The sequence below is a fragment of the Talpa occidentalis genome, unplaced genomic scaffold (genome assembly GCF_014898055.3).
Source record: "Talpa occidentalis isolate TD23 unplaced genomic scaffold, MPIMG_talOcc4v2.1 talOcc4.15, whole genome shotgun sequence".
NCBI classification, from domain to species: Eukaryota; Metazoa; Chordata; class Mammalia; order Eulipotyphla; family Talpidae; genus Talpa; species Talpa occidentalis.
Window position 1 is genome coordinate 36,742,043 of NW_023601543.1, and position 18,368 is coordinate 36,760,410.

An 18,368-nucleotide genomic window follows, 5' to 3' on the forward strand; every position below is an offset into this window, starting at 1 on the left:
GCTCAAAAAACAGATACTTTTGAAAATAGCACTGTTATATCAACAAGTTTCTGGTCTCTCCTTTATGTGTTATAAACACAGTCCATACAAACACATCTACTTAAAACCCATTGCTATTCTGGGCACAACATTTAAAAATGACAGTAAATTAGGAATCTAACTTACCATCATTTTTTCAAAAAGATCCAGTACTTCCTTTTCTGACAAATTCGAAGATCGTTCATCATATAATGGCTGAGCTGCTGGAAACTCACTCATCACAGCTTGAGAATCAATAGGATGTTGAATAAGAGGTTTTTCTTTTTTGACAGTAGATTTCCTAAAACTTGTAAGTCGGTCACGCTGCAAACACAAAAAAATAAGAAACCCTAAGAAAGAAATCAAGAACCATACACAAGAACTGAAACATCAAAATGGCACTTAGTATAATATATATCATTACTGTCTTTTGACAATACAATACAAAACGGTATTTTAAGCAGCAAGCTTCAGTTAGAGATTGTACTCATTTGAAACCCTCAGTAGGTTGCAAAATATCTCTTCAGTCTCAGAAGTATGGGGAGTGATAAGAACTCCTCAAAAGTGAAACTTTGTCCCTTGCTATTTTTATTTTGCACAGTTAAGTAGGTGAAAAAATGTTCTGCATCTAAGTTGTATGGTTGTGTAAGGAAAAATGTGCCTCTGGTGACAACTATGAGAAAGAACATAAAAAAAGTTCTGATATACAATTCTAAAAGGGAAATTATAGTAATGTTTACCTTCTTCACAATGGCCAAAATTTGTGACAAATATCTATGAACAACTTTGCTAATGAAGCAGTAAAATAAAATGTCAAAAAGCATGGATTCTGGAGCCAGACTACCTGAGTCTGAATCTACCATTTACTAGCTGAGTAACACTGTACAAATTACTTGGCCTCTGCATGACTATTTCCTCATCTCTAAAATGGGGCTAAATTATAGGATATAATTAAATTAAAATGAATATTGTGAGATTTAAATAAGTTGATACGTGTAGTGTACTTAGTTGCTCTTCATTGCTATTTGCTGCTACAATTACTATTATTTACCTTACCTTTTCTCCTCTAAAAAGTGAGACAAATATGGAAACATACCATAAACAGAAATATCTTATTCCCATAAATACTATTAAGAAGTACCTGCTATTTTATGGATATTGACTCTGAACCATTGATTCCATGTACAATCTCTAACTATTAGCTTGCTATTTCACATAGTGAGTTAATGACCCCAGTTGTGTGTAAGCAGGCCATTCTGTTTTAAACCACAAAAGAATAGACTTCAAAAGTTAGTAATAACCATAAAACTGAATGTAACTCAGTTTTATTCCGGTTTCGGTGAGGAAACACATGCGTACTATCAGCTCACATTAAACATGCAGACATGTTAACTATGAAGACAGCATATCTTCACTGCCATATTATTGAGTCCCTACAAATCACTTCAACAACACAGAAAGCATCATAGAAATTATTACAACTTATGTGAAATTCCACTGATGTTTCATTAACAGAACATTTTGATTCATAGGATGCTTATTTATTAAGTTTTACTTTGAAGGAAATATGAGCAGCTTTAAGGAACTTATTTAGGATTACAACAATTGATTTTTGCACAGTTGCTTACAAAGTAATTATATAATTTATAATATTTTACAGTTGGGGAGAAAGATGAAAACTCATCTAAACTAACTTTCACATTGCACAGAAAAAATGGCTCACTAAATTAACAAGTCTTTGTTTCCTATCTCACTGTTCACATTAACTTAAGGTTCATTTATCAATCATCTTGGGTTACATTTTCAAATTTTCTCTTAACTCTTTGAGGAAAATTAAGTTGGTTTAGATATGTAGTATATCTTTGAACAATTCAAGAACAAAAATCAAGTAATCCCAAATAAGCTGAGTACACATCTGATAGTCAAATTTCCCTAAAAAATTTAGTGGACATAGAAGCATTTATATATGCAATCAGCCATTAAATTAACACACCCCTGTTCCTTTCCCTATATATTATTTAATATTTATTTCAAACTGCTATATTTTACTGAGTAGCATTATTTACATATATTACCACTATCTAGAAAATTGGCTTTTACTCTCAGATACATCTTGATAAGAAGATGAGGCTAAACATATATTTTCACCCCCTTAAATCACTAACGATATTTTTCGTCATTTGTAAATAGGAAATTTCACAAAGAAAAAAATTGGTATGGTCTTAAAATATCATTTTTAATGCATACATTGTGCAAAAATGAAAAATGATGTAAGAATTATATAAAATATTTTAAAAATTAAAAAATATATCATTTTTTAAAGTTTAATCTATAAAATATTTAAATTTTGAGCCCATCATTTTTTGAACCCCTTTTAATAGGTTTTACTCAGCTGACAAATAATTAAGGATTTTAAATTTAGTAGCCATGTTATTAACATGATGCTCTTACCTTTCTTTCTATTTAAATTAATTTATTCCAATATTAATATTTAACATATTCATAGTCAATTTACGTTGACATCAAAAAAGGAAACATCTGTATCTTCCAGAGTTAGATTAATAAGAGAATTAAAAATTTTTGATTAAGGTAAACAAATATATCTATATGATGAAATTTCAAAATTTTGCTGAGATCTCACACAATTTCTCATTTTAATATTAAGAAAGTCACTCCATTGAAAAATTCTATTATAATGTGTTTTATAAATATCCAGGCATTTTATATCTTACATATACAATGCTTTAATGTCCACGTACTTTAATAAAAAGGCAACATGCAAAAGTATTACAGTAACATGTTACTAAGATGACCATCTTACCACATCATCTGCCAAAGTTTTTATTTGAATGTTCTATTAAATCAAAAGGAAAAAAGAAAACCTGTCAGATAAGAGAACTTCATACAGCAAACAAGCAACAATTGAATGATTTTCATCTTTCATTTTTTCTGTAGTAAAAAAGAATTAGAAAGTTCGTAGATATATAAACATTCATATTCTTTACAAACCAAAAAAAATTACTTTCTCAGCATTAAAATGAATGTAGGGTGATTTCTATTTTCTTATAAGATGAGTCCCAAGGTCCCAAAGTCAGATTTGGATCAATGAGATCTGTCAAGATGTTTCAAAGTTTTAGAATGAATAATGTTTTAAGATATATAATTTTAAGTGAATAACAGAAAAATTATCATTTAATAGTAATTAAATAGCTCAGTCTCAAAACTTAGAGTTACATCTGATAGATATAAATGATACCTTTATAGGTATTCTAGATATAATAAGTTATAGATTCTGTTAATATATGCTCATTTTTCAAAAACTCCAACACTTTTTTGCACAGGGTTTTCTACTTCTAATGCTGAAAAATTATTGGTAACAGAAAAATTGGTAACAGAATAATAAATAAACAGAATATAATATAATTATTGTTAACAGAATATAATGGTTAATAACTACTACATGACATATATGGGCATCATTATTTGAACAACTAGGTACAGCAATACTAAAGTAGTAGAGCAATATTAAAATAAAGCAAAGTGATATCTAAACATTTAGATATTCAATGATTCAGATACTTCATCACCTTACAAGAACATACAACGAGCATGAAGGGCAGTTAATATAGTTGTGTTGAAGTGCCAATTAAGGGATGTGATTTAAGAAAGAATCATATTTTTAAAAATCATTTTTGAAATAGAAATTAACTCTTCCAACCACATGCTCTGAAATTATTTCTTACAACAGAAGCTGAATGTTGCACATCAATTTGGCCATGCATGCACAAAGTATGGTCATCTCATTGGTGTAGAGAAAAACATAATAACTTTTCAGTGAGAATTATTTGATCTCAGGATCTCATGAAATTGTCTTAAATACCACCAACCAAATTTTGTTAAAGATCATCCTCACCTGGATCAGCTGCGAGTAAATACAATATCATAGGTATAGCACCTTTTTCTACACTTAATCTAATTTTCTCAAGAATTTACACTTAAACATGATTGCTCTATACCTCATCACATCCTACTGAAACAAATACCAACCAATATTTACTGTTCAGGAAAAAGAAAAGAAGGGGGATTATTTATATCAGAAGTGAAGCCATTTTAGGAGAAATCAATTCACCACAGAACTATCTCTGGCAGATATTTTCTCTTAATTTTCCTAGTGGGTTACAGAAAACTGTCTTATATACAACAAAAAGCTCCCTGCTTTCCTGTAATGTAATATGAGAAATGTTAAAGCCTCAAATGTGTTTTGACTACCCTGCTACCATCCAAATATGTGCCTGTCCACCTGTGTGATTATTAGACAGATTATATAATCCTTCAAGCACCTCCTGCTTCTCTTTTCTTCACATCCTTTGGGATTACAAACTCAAGATAGGAAACATCGATTATTTCCAAAGCAAGAATGTAAGTTGGGGGAAAATATGCTTTGATTTATCCAAGTTTTCTCATTAAATTAACATATGTCAGAAGTGCTTTACATCTGTAATGCAACTGAATCTATGTTCACAAGGTAATCATGGGGCATAGAAACAAACAAAAAAGCATTGCTAACAATATTTCCACCCTGTCCTCTGGAACATTCAAAATCACAGATACTCCTCTGGGTGGATAACTACCTTTTATCATCATTAAACAGAGGATCAAGCATTTCCCCCCGCCCCAAGAAAAAAAAACATTCCTCTAGCACCCATAGTAATTCCTCAACACATTTTACATGGCACCTACTGAACTCACTCGGGCCAATATATTCTATGTTCTCCCAGTGGCTAATTATTTGGCTATTCTCCATACACTAACAATATATAAAATTAGATCCTTAAGTCTTTCATAATACTTAATTTTTACCTTCCTAATTACACCTTAATACTGACACAAATCTAAGATTCAGATCACTTCTTTCAGCTTTCTGATTGGGGGCCAGGAGGGAAAAATTGGGGATACAATTAATAACCCAATAGAAATATTATATGAGCACAAAGAGGGCAAAATGTTTTCTCAGAGGGTCAGACAGACTTTTAAATAGGATAACAGTTATGTTAATCATACCATCTGCATTTAACTTATCCAAGTATAAGACCCGTGTCACCTTGGAATCCTCCCTCTCCTTCATTCCCTAAGCCAAGCAGTTGTCGGGTTCCTGGTAATCTTTCTGAAGTTCCCTCTTCATTCCCACACAAACCATTCCAGTTTAAATTCTAATAGAGGGCAATAGCCTGCTAGTAATTACCTCTACTTCTATTCTCTCCTCATTGCCAAATTATCTTAAAGCAAGATTTTATTCAAGCCAACATAACCCCTTACCTAATTTTCTGCAGTAAATTCCTAAACTATCTCCTTGCTTCCACCTTTACCTCCCAATTTTGAAAACACCAAAATGATACTGTTAAAACTGAAGTTATATCATGGCACTCCAAAACTGAAAACTTCCCAGTGGTTATTTTCACTCCAAGTGAAAGTCAAAATCCTTACAAGTCTTCCTGGCCCTATAGATCTACATACTCTCCATAACCTTCTGACCACATCTCCCCTGACTCCCCCTTTCATTCACTCAGCTCCGGTCACTCTGACTCTTGCCACGCTCTGAAATGTTCTTTTCCATTATCCTTACGGTTTACTCCATCCACTTTGAGATTTTGCTCAGTGAGACTCTATCTATCCTGCCTGAATAAAAATATCCACCTCCTCCTGACATTTCTGGTACTCCTAACCTGATTTACCATGATCTACTTTTTTCAATAGGATTTATCACTTTCTAATATAGTCTATAACTTTTATTGTTATGATGATGATGATGATGATCATCATCATCATCATCATCATCATCATCATCATCATCATCATCATCATTTTGTGTTCTTCCCACTAAAAATGTGAGCTCTGTGAGAACAGGGATTTTTGGCTGTTTGATTCAGACATACCCCTCATGCCTAGAACAGCACTTGACACAAAGAGGTGCAATATAAATGATGACACTCACACCCCCAGTCATATTCAGTGTCTCCTAATGACATAAAGAAGACCAATACTTTAACATGGCATTCAAGACACTAACATATGTCTGAAGTGTTTTACATCTGTAACGCAACTGAATCTATGTCCACAGGGTAATCATGGGGCATAGAAACAAACAAAAAAGCATTGCTAACAATATTTCCATCTAGGGTACCTTCTGATTAAAATGCATTCAGTTCTAGAGTACCTTCTACTCCTTCCACCATGCTACAAAAAACAAAAATAGAAAGCCTTTTCCCAAAGTATTCCCCATTATGTCCTGTTTGTGCACTCACACTTTGCTTGACGCTATATATTGATCTATGTTATGTTAGATACACTTGTACTTCCACACTTCCCCCTGAGTTTAAAGTTTGGTTATTGGTAAACCAAATGTGGATCCCTGATTAAAAATAATACTGAGGAACATGCTTTGCTTAGTGTTTTTTTTTAAGATTTTTTTTCCCCAACAGGCATCTTCAAAGATGACAGGACACCTTAAAGCACATAGAGATGTGTATACATATAAAAATTATCCCAATTACATCTCATAGAAAACCATAAAGAAAAACATTCTGTGGGCCTCCCCTGGTGGCGCAGCGGTTGAGCGCTGGGTTGCGAAGCTGCCTGCAGCCTCTGCAGCGCCGTTTCGATCCCCAGCTGCTCCCTGGCCACAAGAGGAGGGTCCCGCATGGCGCGCAGACCTCTCCTGCCACCCGCTGCTCCCCTCAGCAGTGTGCTTCGGTCCTTCTGCCTGCTCTGCTCCCCGCTCTGGCTCTGGTGGACTCTCTCACCCTCCCACGCTTCTGACTGTACCCAGTGCTTGTATGTATAAATAAATAAATAAAATAATAAAATAAATAAAGCTTTTTAAAAGAAAAAAAAAAAGAAAAACATTCTGCTTCTGCTTTCTTGATTTTTAAGTTTCATTCAACTATAGTTATAGTCTGCATAACTATGCACATTTCATTAATATGGCTATTTTCCCATAAATATCCCATATATAAAAATCTGCTTTCATAAATATCTTCTTCATACTGTTACCTATAACTCTTATTTGTAACCATTCAGAAGAAAAGATACAAACGTGGTCTGTTAAAAAAAAGTAGACTATTTGAGCATATTTGAATAGTTTGGGTTTCAGAAAGGATGTTTTTGGCCATTGTACATTAAAATTGCTGTATGAGTTTCAGTTAAATTATCTGCAATAGAAAACAAATTATTTCTGTCACACATGTTATCTATTAGTCAAAAAAGTACAAAAGACATTGAGAAGAATAACAAAAACAAAACCACTTCAAAAACAGTTGAGAAAACAACACATAAATGATTAAATCAGTTATCTTTATGTGACATGAACTTGAAAGCATATTTTTAAATGGCTATGTTAAACACATTCTCATTTAGAATGGTATTCTACATTACCTGGATACCAATTTATACAGGAGCATGCATTTTTCTCTCATATCACATGCAAGCAGACATTATAGATTTTACTCCTGTGTACAAATTAGCATTACTATGCAGTTTAAAAAATTAAAACCAAAAAATGACTAAAAGAAATCTTTATTAGAGTCAAACTCCTGAATTAAAACACTGATTAAAGTCATTTTAGTCAGTTTCTATTGTGCAAATCTAATGAGAATGGTCATTAGGATAAGGGCATATTGGAACAATAAGTATAGTGACCACATATTTTCATTAAAATCATCTCTGAAAAAGCAATAAGCTTGTGCATTAGTCAAGCAATCAGAGTGTATTAAACTTCATTTATGATTAATTATATTAAATATAATGTAGTACAGTATTATATGAGTATTGCATAGTTATAAAAGTATCACTGCAGAGTCTCAACCTCTTAATAATAGGAGAAATAGCTGATTTACTTGTAAACTCTAATGTTGAAGTTCTGATTGAAATGCAAGAGTCATTATTGCCAAGAAAATTAAGTTTTAATTTTCTCAATCAGGCAGAAATTAACAAAAACAGCAAGATGTAAAGATTCAACTGTCTTATGGCTAATGGTAATACAATGTTTTACAAATGCTGTTCAATTACTCTAGCATCACAGAAATTGGACAACTAAATTGCATGTAATTCAAGAGCCTCATCACCAACTCAAAAATTTAGCCACATGATTTGACTATTTTCTTTTCTTTTAACAAAAAAAAAATGTCAGCCATCACAATAAAGATGAAGCATCAATTATTTACCCAGCTTTAAATTTCAAGTTCTCTAACAACGGCATGGGAAATATGGCACAGAAAATCCATGTTCAAGTCAATTGAACAAATATTTGAGCACCTACCATACTCTTGTTCAGCGCTGGGCACTAGGATTACAATCAGAACAAAAATAAGCATGCATTTTTCCTTTTTGGGGGTTGCAGTCTCAAAGACCAGATGAATGAAAGAACATTCAATCACAATAGAGAAATTCTGAGACTTCTGCTACAGTAGTATCCTATTATAACTTCCAAATACTTGCCATACTAGAAGGAACTTTAAGTAAGGTTATCATATCAACCTCCAATTCAGGGTGAAAATCTCTGGACAACATCTGTGCCAATTACCATCCAGATCAGCAGCAATCACAGAAAGAAGCAGTTATCTCTTCAAGGATCTGCCTCCAACTTTTAAGATTCTGTACTCACCCTGAACTTTTAAAAACTGGTAAGACAATCCAAGACTATTTACTTACCTGGTAACCAGACTGAACAGTTTATTCTACTTTACCATAAAGATTTCAAAATCGGGGGCCTCCCTGAGGGCACAAGGGGTTAAGTCACAGCACTATGAAGCTGTCTGCTACTACTGCAGCATGAGTTTGATTCCCAGCCAGGGAGGTGACCCACATGGTGCAGCAGACCTCTCCCGCCTCACCCGCTGCTGCCCTCAGCAGTGTATTTCAGTCAATCTGCCTGTTCTGTTCCCCACTGTCTCTGGTGAATCCTTTCACCCCCACCCCCGCACCTCTTGCCTGTACCCCAGTTCTTGTATGCATAAATAAATCTTAAAAAAAATTTCTAAATCATTGAACTGAGCCTCCCTGGTGGCACAAGGGGTTAAGCAGAGCTATCCTCAACCACTACAGCACAAGTTTGATCCCCGGCAGGCCAGGGAGCTACCCACATGGGGCAGCAGACCTCTCCTGTCTCGTCTGTGGCTCCCCTCAGCAGTGTATTTCAGTAGATCTGCCTGTTCTGCTCCCCATTATGTCTGGTGAATCCTCTCACCCCCCACACCTGTGGCCTACACCCCAGTTCTTATATGCCTAAATAATAAATAATTCTAAAAAAAAACCCAAAATCATTGAACTATAACTGCCAGCATTTAAAATTACTCTAAAACATTCTTTAATCTACTTTCTAACAGTGGAAAGTTGTTTTAGACACCCATGTCTCCTAGGCAGTTTATTTTTTGATCATAATTAGCACTTATGAATAGGTCAACTGGCAGTGTTCTGGGTACTGGGATTTAAGGTGACATAACCCTTTCCTTGAAGGGCAAAAGCTTAGTAGTTGAGCAGATAAAGTTAGAGGCAGTAATCTCTGATCTTCCACCTGACTTTGTAGTTGCTAGTATCTCAAACTAGCCATTTCATCATTCTACTACAGCAATACTTTTATATTTTTGTAACCATAAAGATACCATCTCAAAAGTACTATCAAATTGAAAGTCTCAAAATTTTTTTAAAAGATTTATTTATTTGTTTATTTATTCATTTATTTATTTATTTATTTATATAAGCACTGGGTAAAGTCAGAAGCACAGGAGGGTGAGAGAATTCACCAGAGCCAGAGCGGGGAGCAGAGCAGGCAGAAGGACCGAAGTACACTGCTGAGGGGAGCAGCGGGTGGCAGGAGAGGTCTGCGCGCCATGCGGGACCCTCCTCTTGTGGCCAGGGAGCAGCCGGGGATCAAACCGGCACTACAGAGGCTGCGGGCAGCTTCCCAACCCAGGGCTAAACCGCTGCGCCAGCGGGGAGGCTCGAAAGTCTCAAATTTTAACCCATCACAGTCCTTGGATATTACAAATCAAAATTATTCCCATTATCTTTCTGACAACAAAAAAATCCCCCCCTCTATCTCCTCTGGTAATGACCATTTTGCTGTCAGAGTCTAAGGCTTGTGTTTGGTTTTGTTGTGTTTGTTAGATTATTTTTGTTTCTCTGTATTCTCCAGAAATGAGTGAAATTATATGCTATTTCTCTTTCACCTTTTGACTTATTTCACTTAACATAATTTCTTCAAGGCCTGTCCATGTTGTTGAAAATGGCAAGACCCCATCTTTTTATGGTTGAGTAGTATTCCATTGTGTATATATACACATCTTTTTATCCATTCATCTATCACAGGGCACTTGGGTTGTTTCATAACTTGACTATTGTAAATAATGCTGGAGACATTCTCAATCTTGAATTAATTGTCTTGCCATGAAATTCAATCTTTATCTGTAAAGAGGGGTGACAATGACATGGAAATTCACCCATCTCTTCTGTGTATCATGCATGCTCAGCTTCAAGAGTAAGGGTGAAGCATTCAAGGAATGTATATTTGCTACTTAGGTCTTGCTTCATACCAATGAATTGGAGGAAGTCACTTGGTACTTGAATTTATGAAAAACAACCACAGGATCAATTCAGGTATTTAAAAGTAATAACTTCTCTGCAGGTATAGAAATAATGTTTATGATTCCTACTCAAACATTTCAAATTAGAAAATTGTTTGGATTTGGAAGTTCTTCTGTCTTAGTCTAGAATAAAATGCAACAGAAATGAAAAAGAAAACTAGCTTTACACAAATACAAATGCATATTTGTACACAAAAGATACTCATAGATCAATGAGGTAGCCAAGTGGAGCTCAATATTTAATAAATAATTCAAGCAACTGTCAAATGCCCAGTATATTCCCAGCACTTTATCCCACGCAGATGTTTTAGATATGATTCTACTGTTAAGGCATTTATAATATATCCAAGGTGAGAAAACTAACCACATAAAAATATAGATAATTGAAAGTTAAACTATGAAATTCTGGGTTACATTTCTTCTCTTCCTCCCTAGGCACTTATTTCCATCTTATTTCCCAGCATTAAGCACTATCTGAAATTATCTAATTTATTTACTTATTTGTATTCTATTTTCTAGAAAACCAGTTCCCTAATAGTAGAGGCCTTAACTTATGTGTTTTATTCACTCTAACACTTAGAATAGGGATTGGAGAATAATACCTTCTCAAATATTTTGTGAATAAATTAAATACAATAAGAATTAAGAGAAGAAATAGATAAGTATAGCTTCACTTAGAATTATAAAGAATTGTTCCCTAATTATTGGGTAGGGCTTGAAAAGCCAGAAAGAGAAGACAAGAAGGAAGTCAGATTAAAGGAGCAATAACATTTTACTTTACGGAGGCAGCCTTATGAAAACAGAGGATTCAAGTTGAAAGGTATTAAATTGTGAATATGTAAGTTAGGAAGACATTAGAATCAGTCTTGAAAAACAAGGAGCAGTCTATATTAAATCTGGCAACCACTGAGAGTCTATATAATTTCCTGATACAGAGAGACATATGGAGATGGTAGTAAAAGATGATTTGGGGTGGTATAGGTCCACAATCTCTTATATGGAACCCTTGAAGCCAGATGTGCTGGAATTCAGAGTGTTTCGTATTTTAGAAAGTAAAATGATATATATATATCATATATTACAAAATACACTCAGTAAGATGTGTGGAACTGCCTTAAAACAAATGTATTCAAGGTTAGCATTAAAACATAAATATTCTACAAAATGGGATAAAGACTACAAATCAGTTTAGGTTTTTATCTTTATTAAATGATAAAATTCTGTTTCTAGAGCTTTCAGATTTTGGAATTTCAGAGAAGGGTTGTAAACTATAATATTTGGGATAAATTGGAGAAGACATCAAAGGCTAAAAAGGCAGCTTGCAGAGATGAGGAAATTTGGTCTACTCCATACAATTAATACTAGCTACGCTTTACTAAGCATTTGTTTGTTGTGTGCCAGGTACCATACTAAGAGCTTTACATGCATTGTCTAATTAAATCCTCACAATAATCCTATGCTATAGAATTTACTGTCCTATTTTTTTAGGCTAGGAAATCCAGGTTGGCAGACATTAAGTAATTTACCTGAAGTCACAAATATAATAATTTACTCAGTTGGGATCAGCATTTAAGTCTGAATAAAATCCAAACTATATAGCCTCTGTGTACATTCTGAAATCCTTCGGGAAGGCTTCATCAATAGAACAATAGTGGTTAGAGTCCAACCTCTTTTTTTTTTAAGATTTGTTTATTTATACAAGCACTGGGGGTACAGTCAGAAGCGCAGGAAGATGAGAGAATTCACCAGAGCCAGAGTGGGGAGCAGAGCAGGCAGAAGGACTGAAGTACACTGCTGAGGGGCGCAGTGGGCAGCAGGAGAGGTCTGCGCGCCATGTGGGACCCTCCTCCGGTGGCCGGGGAGCAGCCAGGGATCGAACCGGTGCTGCAGAGGCTGCAGGCAGCTTCGCAACCCAGCGCTCAACTGCAGCGCCACCGGGGAGGCCCCCAACCTCTTTTTTAATCAGCCTTTCTACACACTTTGTTTGACTTAAGTGGCTTACAAAATGGGTAAGCCACTTTGTAGAACATTCATGATTGAGTACATTTGTTTTAAGGTGACACCACAGATCCTGCTGAGTATATTTTGTAATATATGATATACATATCCTATACCAAGTGTGAAGTGATAAGAGCTTGGACAAGCAGGAAGGAGCTCTAGCCATCTCCTTCTCACTCTTTCTGATCTCTGCTAAGGCTATAGTTGGTTCTTTTATAGTCTCCCATGGGTCCTAACTTCTCTCCTTGTGACATTTCCACTTACTAAATTATAATTCCCTTTCAATGCTCATCTTCCCTGTTAAACTGTAAACTCAGTGTTATGATGATTAGGACTCTAGGTCTCTCCTGATTCCTACTGTGTCCTCAGATTTTTTGCACTGTTTCTAGCACATGGTGAATGTTGAAACCTGTCATGATTGAATTGGCGAGTGGAGGAAAGGAGACAGAAAGATCCAGTTGCAAAGTGGTAAGAGCTTAGACAAGGATGGTAGCAATAGGAATAGAGAGGCCATTAGCATACATAATTTCATTTAAAATTATGCTGGTTATTGAAGCAATGTACTCAGACATATGATTGCTGTTTGTATTGAATGGAGTAATTTAATATCTGTTGCTGTGATTATCTTTATAACACAAATAACCTGTAAATGGTTATGATTATCACTCTAGAGATCCTTTACTTCACAATGACTTGCTATGTATCTATTGCTATGTATCTATTGCTATGTATCTTGCTATGTATCTTGCTATGTAACTGCAAAATTAATCTGACAAAACAAAATGATTCACTCCTTTAAAAATTCAAGAGTATAAATTGCCTAAAACTGAAAATTATACCTGAGTTTTGAAAAAAAGGTATTATTATTCACATACATTTTGTAGGAAAAGATACATGAAAGTCAATCAATGACTTAAGCCAATTTCACTATCAGTACTTTTAACTGATATTCTTAAATTTGCAAATAATTTCTAAATCAGGAACAGGTTATAGTCTAAAAGTTCATTTGTATGTCAGTTGTTTAGCTTCAGGAACACAGGCTTCCAAAGGTGCCAACTACTGAATAGTACAAATGGTTTCTAAAGTGAAAGTAGACAACTGTCTCTCCAGGGAAAACAAAAAATAATTTATTTGGACTCACACAGGAAGAACTTTTAAAAAAAAAAGATCATAAAAAATATTCATGATAAAAATTATAAAACATGAGTTATGGTAGGCAAAAAATGATTTAAATTATCTGACCATCTAAAAAGGACCTTTGAGAAACAATAGTATTAATAAAAAATTATTAAGTTTTGCAACCTTCATTTTCCCCTACTGGATTCAAGTTCTATAATGAATAGTGGTACTCCATTTAAAATTTTGTCCAATGGGGTCTCTTAAAATGTTTTTTTACCTAGCTTAATTTGAATAAAGGATTCTATCTGGAGACAGTGACAAGAAGTATGTCAAAAGAAAATAAAAAGCACATTACAGAAAACAATCATTTATGTCACTGTCTTTTATAAACACTGTTAAACCGTAAACTCAGAGTTATGATGATTAGGATTCTAGGTCTCTCCTGATTCCTACTGTGTCCTCAGTTTTTTGTACTGTTTCTAGCACATGGTGGACGCTGAAACCTGTCATGATTGAATTGGCGAGTGGAGGAAAGGAGACAGAAAGATCCAGTTGCAAAGTGGTAAGAGCTTAAACAAAGATGGTAGCAATAGGAATAGGAATTAACATTTTTAAATTTTTGACCTTTTTATGATTCTAACCAAAGCAAAAATTTTATTAATATTCATTCGGATAAACCACAATTTCTTCTGCTCTTATGTTGTATTTTTCACAATGGATTATTCATATATTTTAATTAACTGCAGTACAAAAACAACTGAAAATAAATCAGCAACTCTTCCTAGCCCTTAAAGGTTCATTTATAGTATGCAACCACTACTACACCAGTTACAATATTAAAAAAAAATGAAATGTATGCCCCCATGCCTGAAAAATTACAGGCAACTAAAGAACTACTATAATGACCCTTACACATGTACAGGTCAAAACAGATGATTCATTCATTCTTTTATTTTTTTTAATACTGTGAAATCACAGAATTTTGCAGTCAAAAGATTTGGATGCAGAAACCATGCTTTCCCCCTTCCTTTCACCTAAACTTTAAGACAACAGTGATGCTTCCTATATCAATATATCGATCACACTTTGCATAAAGCTGGAAAATACAAAGGAACTATTAACCTCTTGTCCAATTTTTCCACTTTATTGATGCCAACAAAGTCTTCTGACCAGCAAAATCTGGTCCTTTCATAGAAGCTCCTAAAAACTAATGAGAGGTATATGTATACCTCTGCACATATTAAAGATGCCAATAACACTCAGGGAATGTATGAGAAATGTTCTTAAAACAGAGAAAGCCTAAGTTATGCAGGCTAAATTAAAGAAGTTCTGAACTTATTTCAATAGCATTTGTTCAAATTTCTACTTCTCTCACTGCTGAGTAATTTGGTTTTATAACAGTTTAGCCAATTAAGGATTAGGGAGGTTGAAAAATGTTACCATGCAACGACAGAAAGATTTATAATCAGTAGATCAGCGAAATACAAATATAGATGTGCTTAAACATTTATAGAATTTCTGTTACTGTGTTGTCATGAGTTCTAACCCCAAATTAATGAGCCAGCACCAGAATCACAGTCAGGTTTTTTACAAAATTCCTAAATTGAATTCTCTTCAAGTACTATTCTGCCTGCTAGTGTTATACTTATCTTAAATGAAATTACCTATTCAATGGCCATAACCGATACTATTCAAGTTTTCAATGCACAGAAGCCCTTTGTAGCCCTCATGCAACACAGACTGACTTCTGCTACTGTATTGTGCTACAGAAATAAAGTCGTCAGTGATGATTGAATTCCCAAGTGAGTTTACAAATTATTATTTAATCTATAATATACCTCCAGGTTAGAACTAGTAGTAGTATTCCAGCTGCATACTATTTGTAACACTTCCTATAAAAAAATATACATTCTAATTCAGAATGTCCAAAACCTGGTTTTTCCTTTCTGGAGACAGGGCTGGCTGCCCTAGTAATAATATATAAGGGGACAGAAGAGAGACAACTGGTCATTTATTTCAGTTAAGGGTTCAGAGAGTAACACAGGAGGTCATGTTCCTGGGGTGTCTTAACTGGGAAACGGAGGGCAATTTATTCCTTCCATTAAAAAAAATGTCCTAGGATCTAAATCTCTTCATAAAAGACCACTTCTAGAGTACTTACAGAGAATGTAGTCAACAATTTAAGTATAAACTTGATCTACTAAGCTGAAAGTTTTTTTTCATTTTCAGATACTCATTAGTGTATGAATATTTCAAAGTCACAAACTATACACAAGTACTGTACTCGTGGAATTTTTAAATAGCAACCATTTATTTTAGGAAGGTACTAGAATGACCTCTTCCTTCTCGATTAATGCCATAATATACAGGGGTAAGAGAAGCAATTTTTTTCATATGAAATAAGGTAAGGAGACTATCACATAGGGTCAAAGTTACAGACAATGACTAAACATCTACAGGTAGATATCAAAGGGGTAGTAGAAATGTTTTAAAAATTCAAAAAGTTATAAAGCATGTTGTTAGTTACCAGCAGCCAACAATGTAGTGTTTCCTTTTCTGAGCTAGAGTATGCTTTGATGAACATAGAAACTCCACAAAAATGGTGTGTGTGTGTGTATATATTATATATATATATTTATCCCTAGAGTGTTTTTTTCTTTATGTCACTCCCAAAGTCTTAAAGCTTGATTATAGCACTTATCATGGTATATAATTCCCCTTCAAGAGTGTTAATTTCCTGAGGTAGGGACTGGGTATTAAATAGTTTGGGGCAGTTACATTAATGGGAAAAAGATGCCATGTGTATATTAGCCCTGTTTTGTTGACTCCTTTACAGCATCTAAAACCCATTTAAAAAGCCCACACTTTCCAAGCTCAAATTTCTACACACTAAATGTTCTAAATATACCCTAAACAAGCAGATTTTCAGTTATTTAGAACCTGTCTGGTTTCCATACACTATGAATCCATACCAAACATCCACTAGCCAGGTATAAAATAAACCCTATAGCTACAGAAGACCACAATTGCTCCTGACATTTGGAGTTCTCTGACCAAGTCCCCATTGCGCTGCTGAGCAGCAGCATCTAGACACAAATACTTCCTCTTTATCCCCCTTGCCCCCAGGACTTCTGTTGGCCTCTACTCCTTCTGGGTAGTAGACTCTATCTTTTCTGGAGGGTCTCAGACTGAGGAGTTTCTCCTTTATATGCAAATTTGTCAAACGCTGCCCAAATGAAGCTCACTGTATACTACTGCCACCTAGTGGTCAACCCTTTTTTTCCTTGATCAGGCTCCCAAATCCTTCAAATTCATTATAGGACACCTGGCCAATGGCCTTAGAGCAACCCACATTTAATGAATGAATTACTGGAAACTGGTAATCTCTCAATTTAAATAAGGATCTCTTTCAGCTTTAATAGCAGTGCATCCCACCATTGAAGCTATCCATCATATAAAGAACCTCCAAAACAGAACTAGAAGTAGACATAATATGGATGCCAACAATAAAAGTATAATTATAATGATTATTTACCGAGGGTTAATTGTCTTCCAGGTACCAGAGTTGGCACTTTTACATATATTTTAACTATGCAACATTGCACAGCAGACTTCTCCTATCTATCTCACCTGCCGCTCCCCTTTGCAGTGTATTTCAGTAAATCTGCCTGTTCTGCTCCCCATTCTGTCTCTGGTGAATCCTCTCACCCCCTGAACCTCTGGTCTACACCTCAGTTCTACACAAGGTTCATAAATTGTGCTGGAAATAATCCAGATCAAATACATCTGGCTGAGGATTCATGTCCCACCCCCAGTGCATGCAGCCACACCCATTCCACATTCACAGCATGCTCTGCCAGCCACCCAGAGTCTTCAAGTGAGTTTCCAACCACCTCTGGTTGGAACAGTACTAATTTGCTAAAAATGGAATCAGGAGGGGAAAACCAATATAAAATGAAGTCATATGTATAATATGATACTAGACTTTATATCTAATATGTTTAAATTAGATCATTACAGGGTATAGTTCAAGGAGCCAAAAAAAAAAAAAAAAAAAAAAAGAAAAAGCCACCCTGAAACTAACTGAAAACAAATCATAAAGGATTACTTCAGAAATAACCACTTAGAACTGAGAGGTTTGTTGGAAGCCCTCTAGAAGTACATTTATCAAGAGAAAACCTGTCAAATTGATGGGAAGTTTTCTGCTAAAATCCATGTTGATATGACCATATAACACAAATCTAACATTTGCTCTTAGTAAACAATGACTTGGAATTTCTTCTGCATTCTCCTCTCTGCAGTAACATGACCAATGAAAATGTTCTAGCATAAAGAACATATGAGGCTCTACTAATAAAATAATCTCTAAATCATATTATATACTCTTAGTAATCTAAAATATTTTATCTGAATTTTTACAATAATCAAAATAAATATCCTAAATATTATATACAAGGTAAAACCTAGATGGTTTCTTACTGGAGAAAGACTAAAATATATATCCTCAATGTTTTCAAGTGTTAAGTGATAAATTATAAAGTCCTCATTTGCAGTAAAGTTCTATTTCTGTGGTATATTTCTAGTAAAAATAATATA

At 34.6% G+C, this 18,368-nt stretch overlaps 2 protein-coding genes across 4 annotated transcripts in view; both read right to left on the bottom strand.

Annotated features, from left to right (window-relative positions):
- Positions 1-18,368, bottom strand: part of LOC119245581 (protein diaphanous homolog 2) — a 711,837-nt gene that overhangs the window by 481,538 nt on the left and 211,931 nt on the right. The window lies entirely within an intron of this gene.
- The window catches only part of LOC119246038 (protein diaphanous homolog 2-like), a 62,821-nt gene that overhangs the window by 8,039 nt on the left and 36,414 nt on the right, over positions 1-18,368 (bottom strand). For 2 of the 3 annotated variants that reach the window (XM_054695652.1, XM_054695651.1), the window contains exons 2-3: positions 2,840-2,872; positions 166-342 (exon numbers count right to left, since the gene is read on the bottom strand). In XM_054695652.1, coding sequence (XP_054551627.1) covers positions 166-342; positions 2,840-2,872 — 210 coding nt within the window. The remainder of the gene's footprint in view (positions 1-165; positions 343-2,839; positions 2,873-18,368) is intronic. The other variant, XM_054695653.1, reaches the window with a different exon arrangement.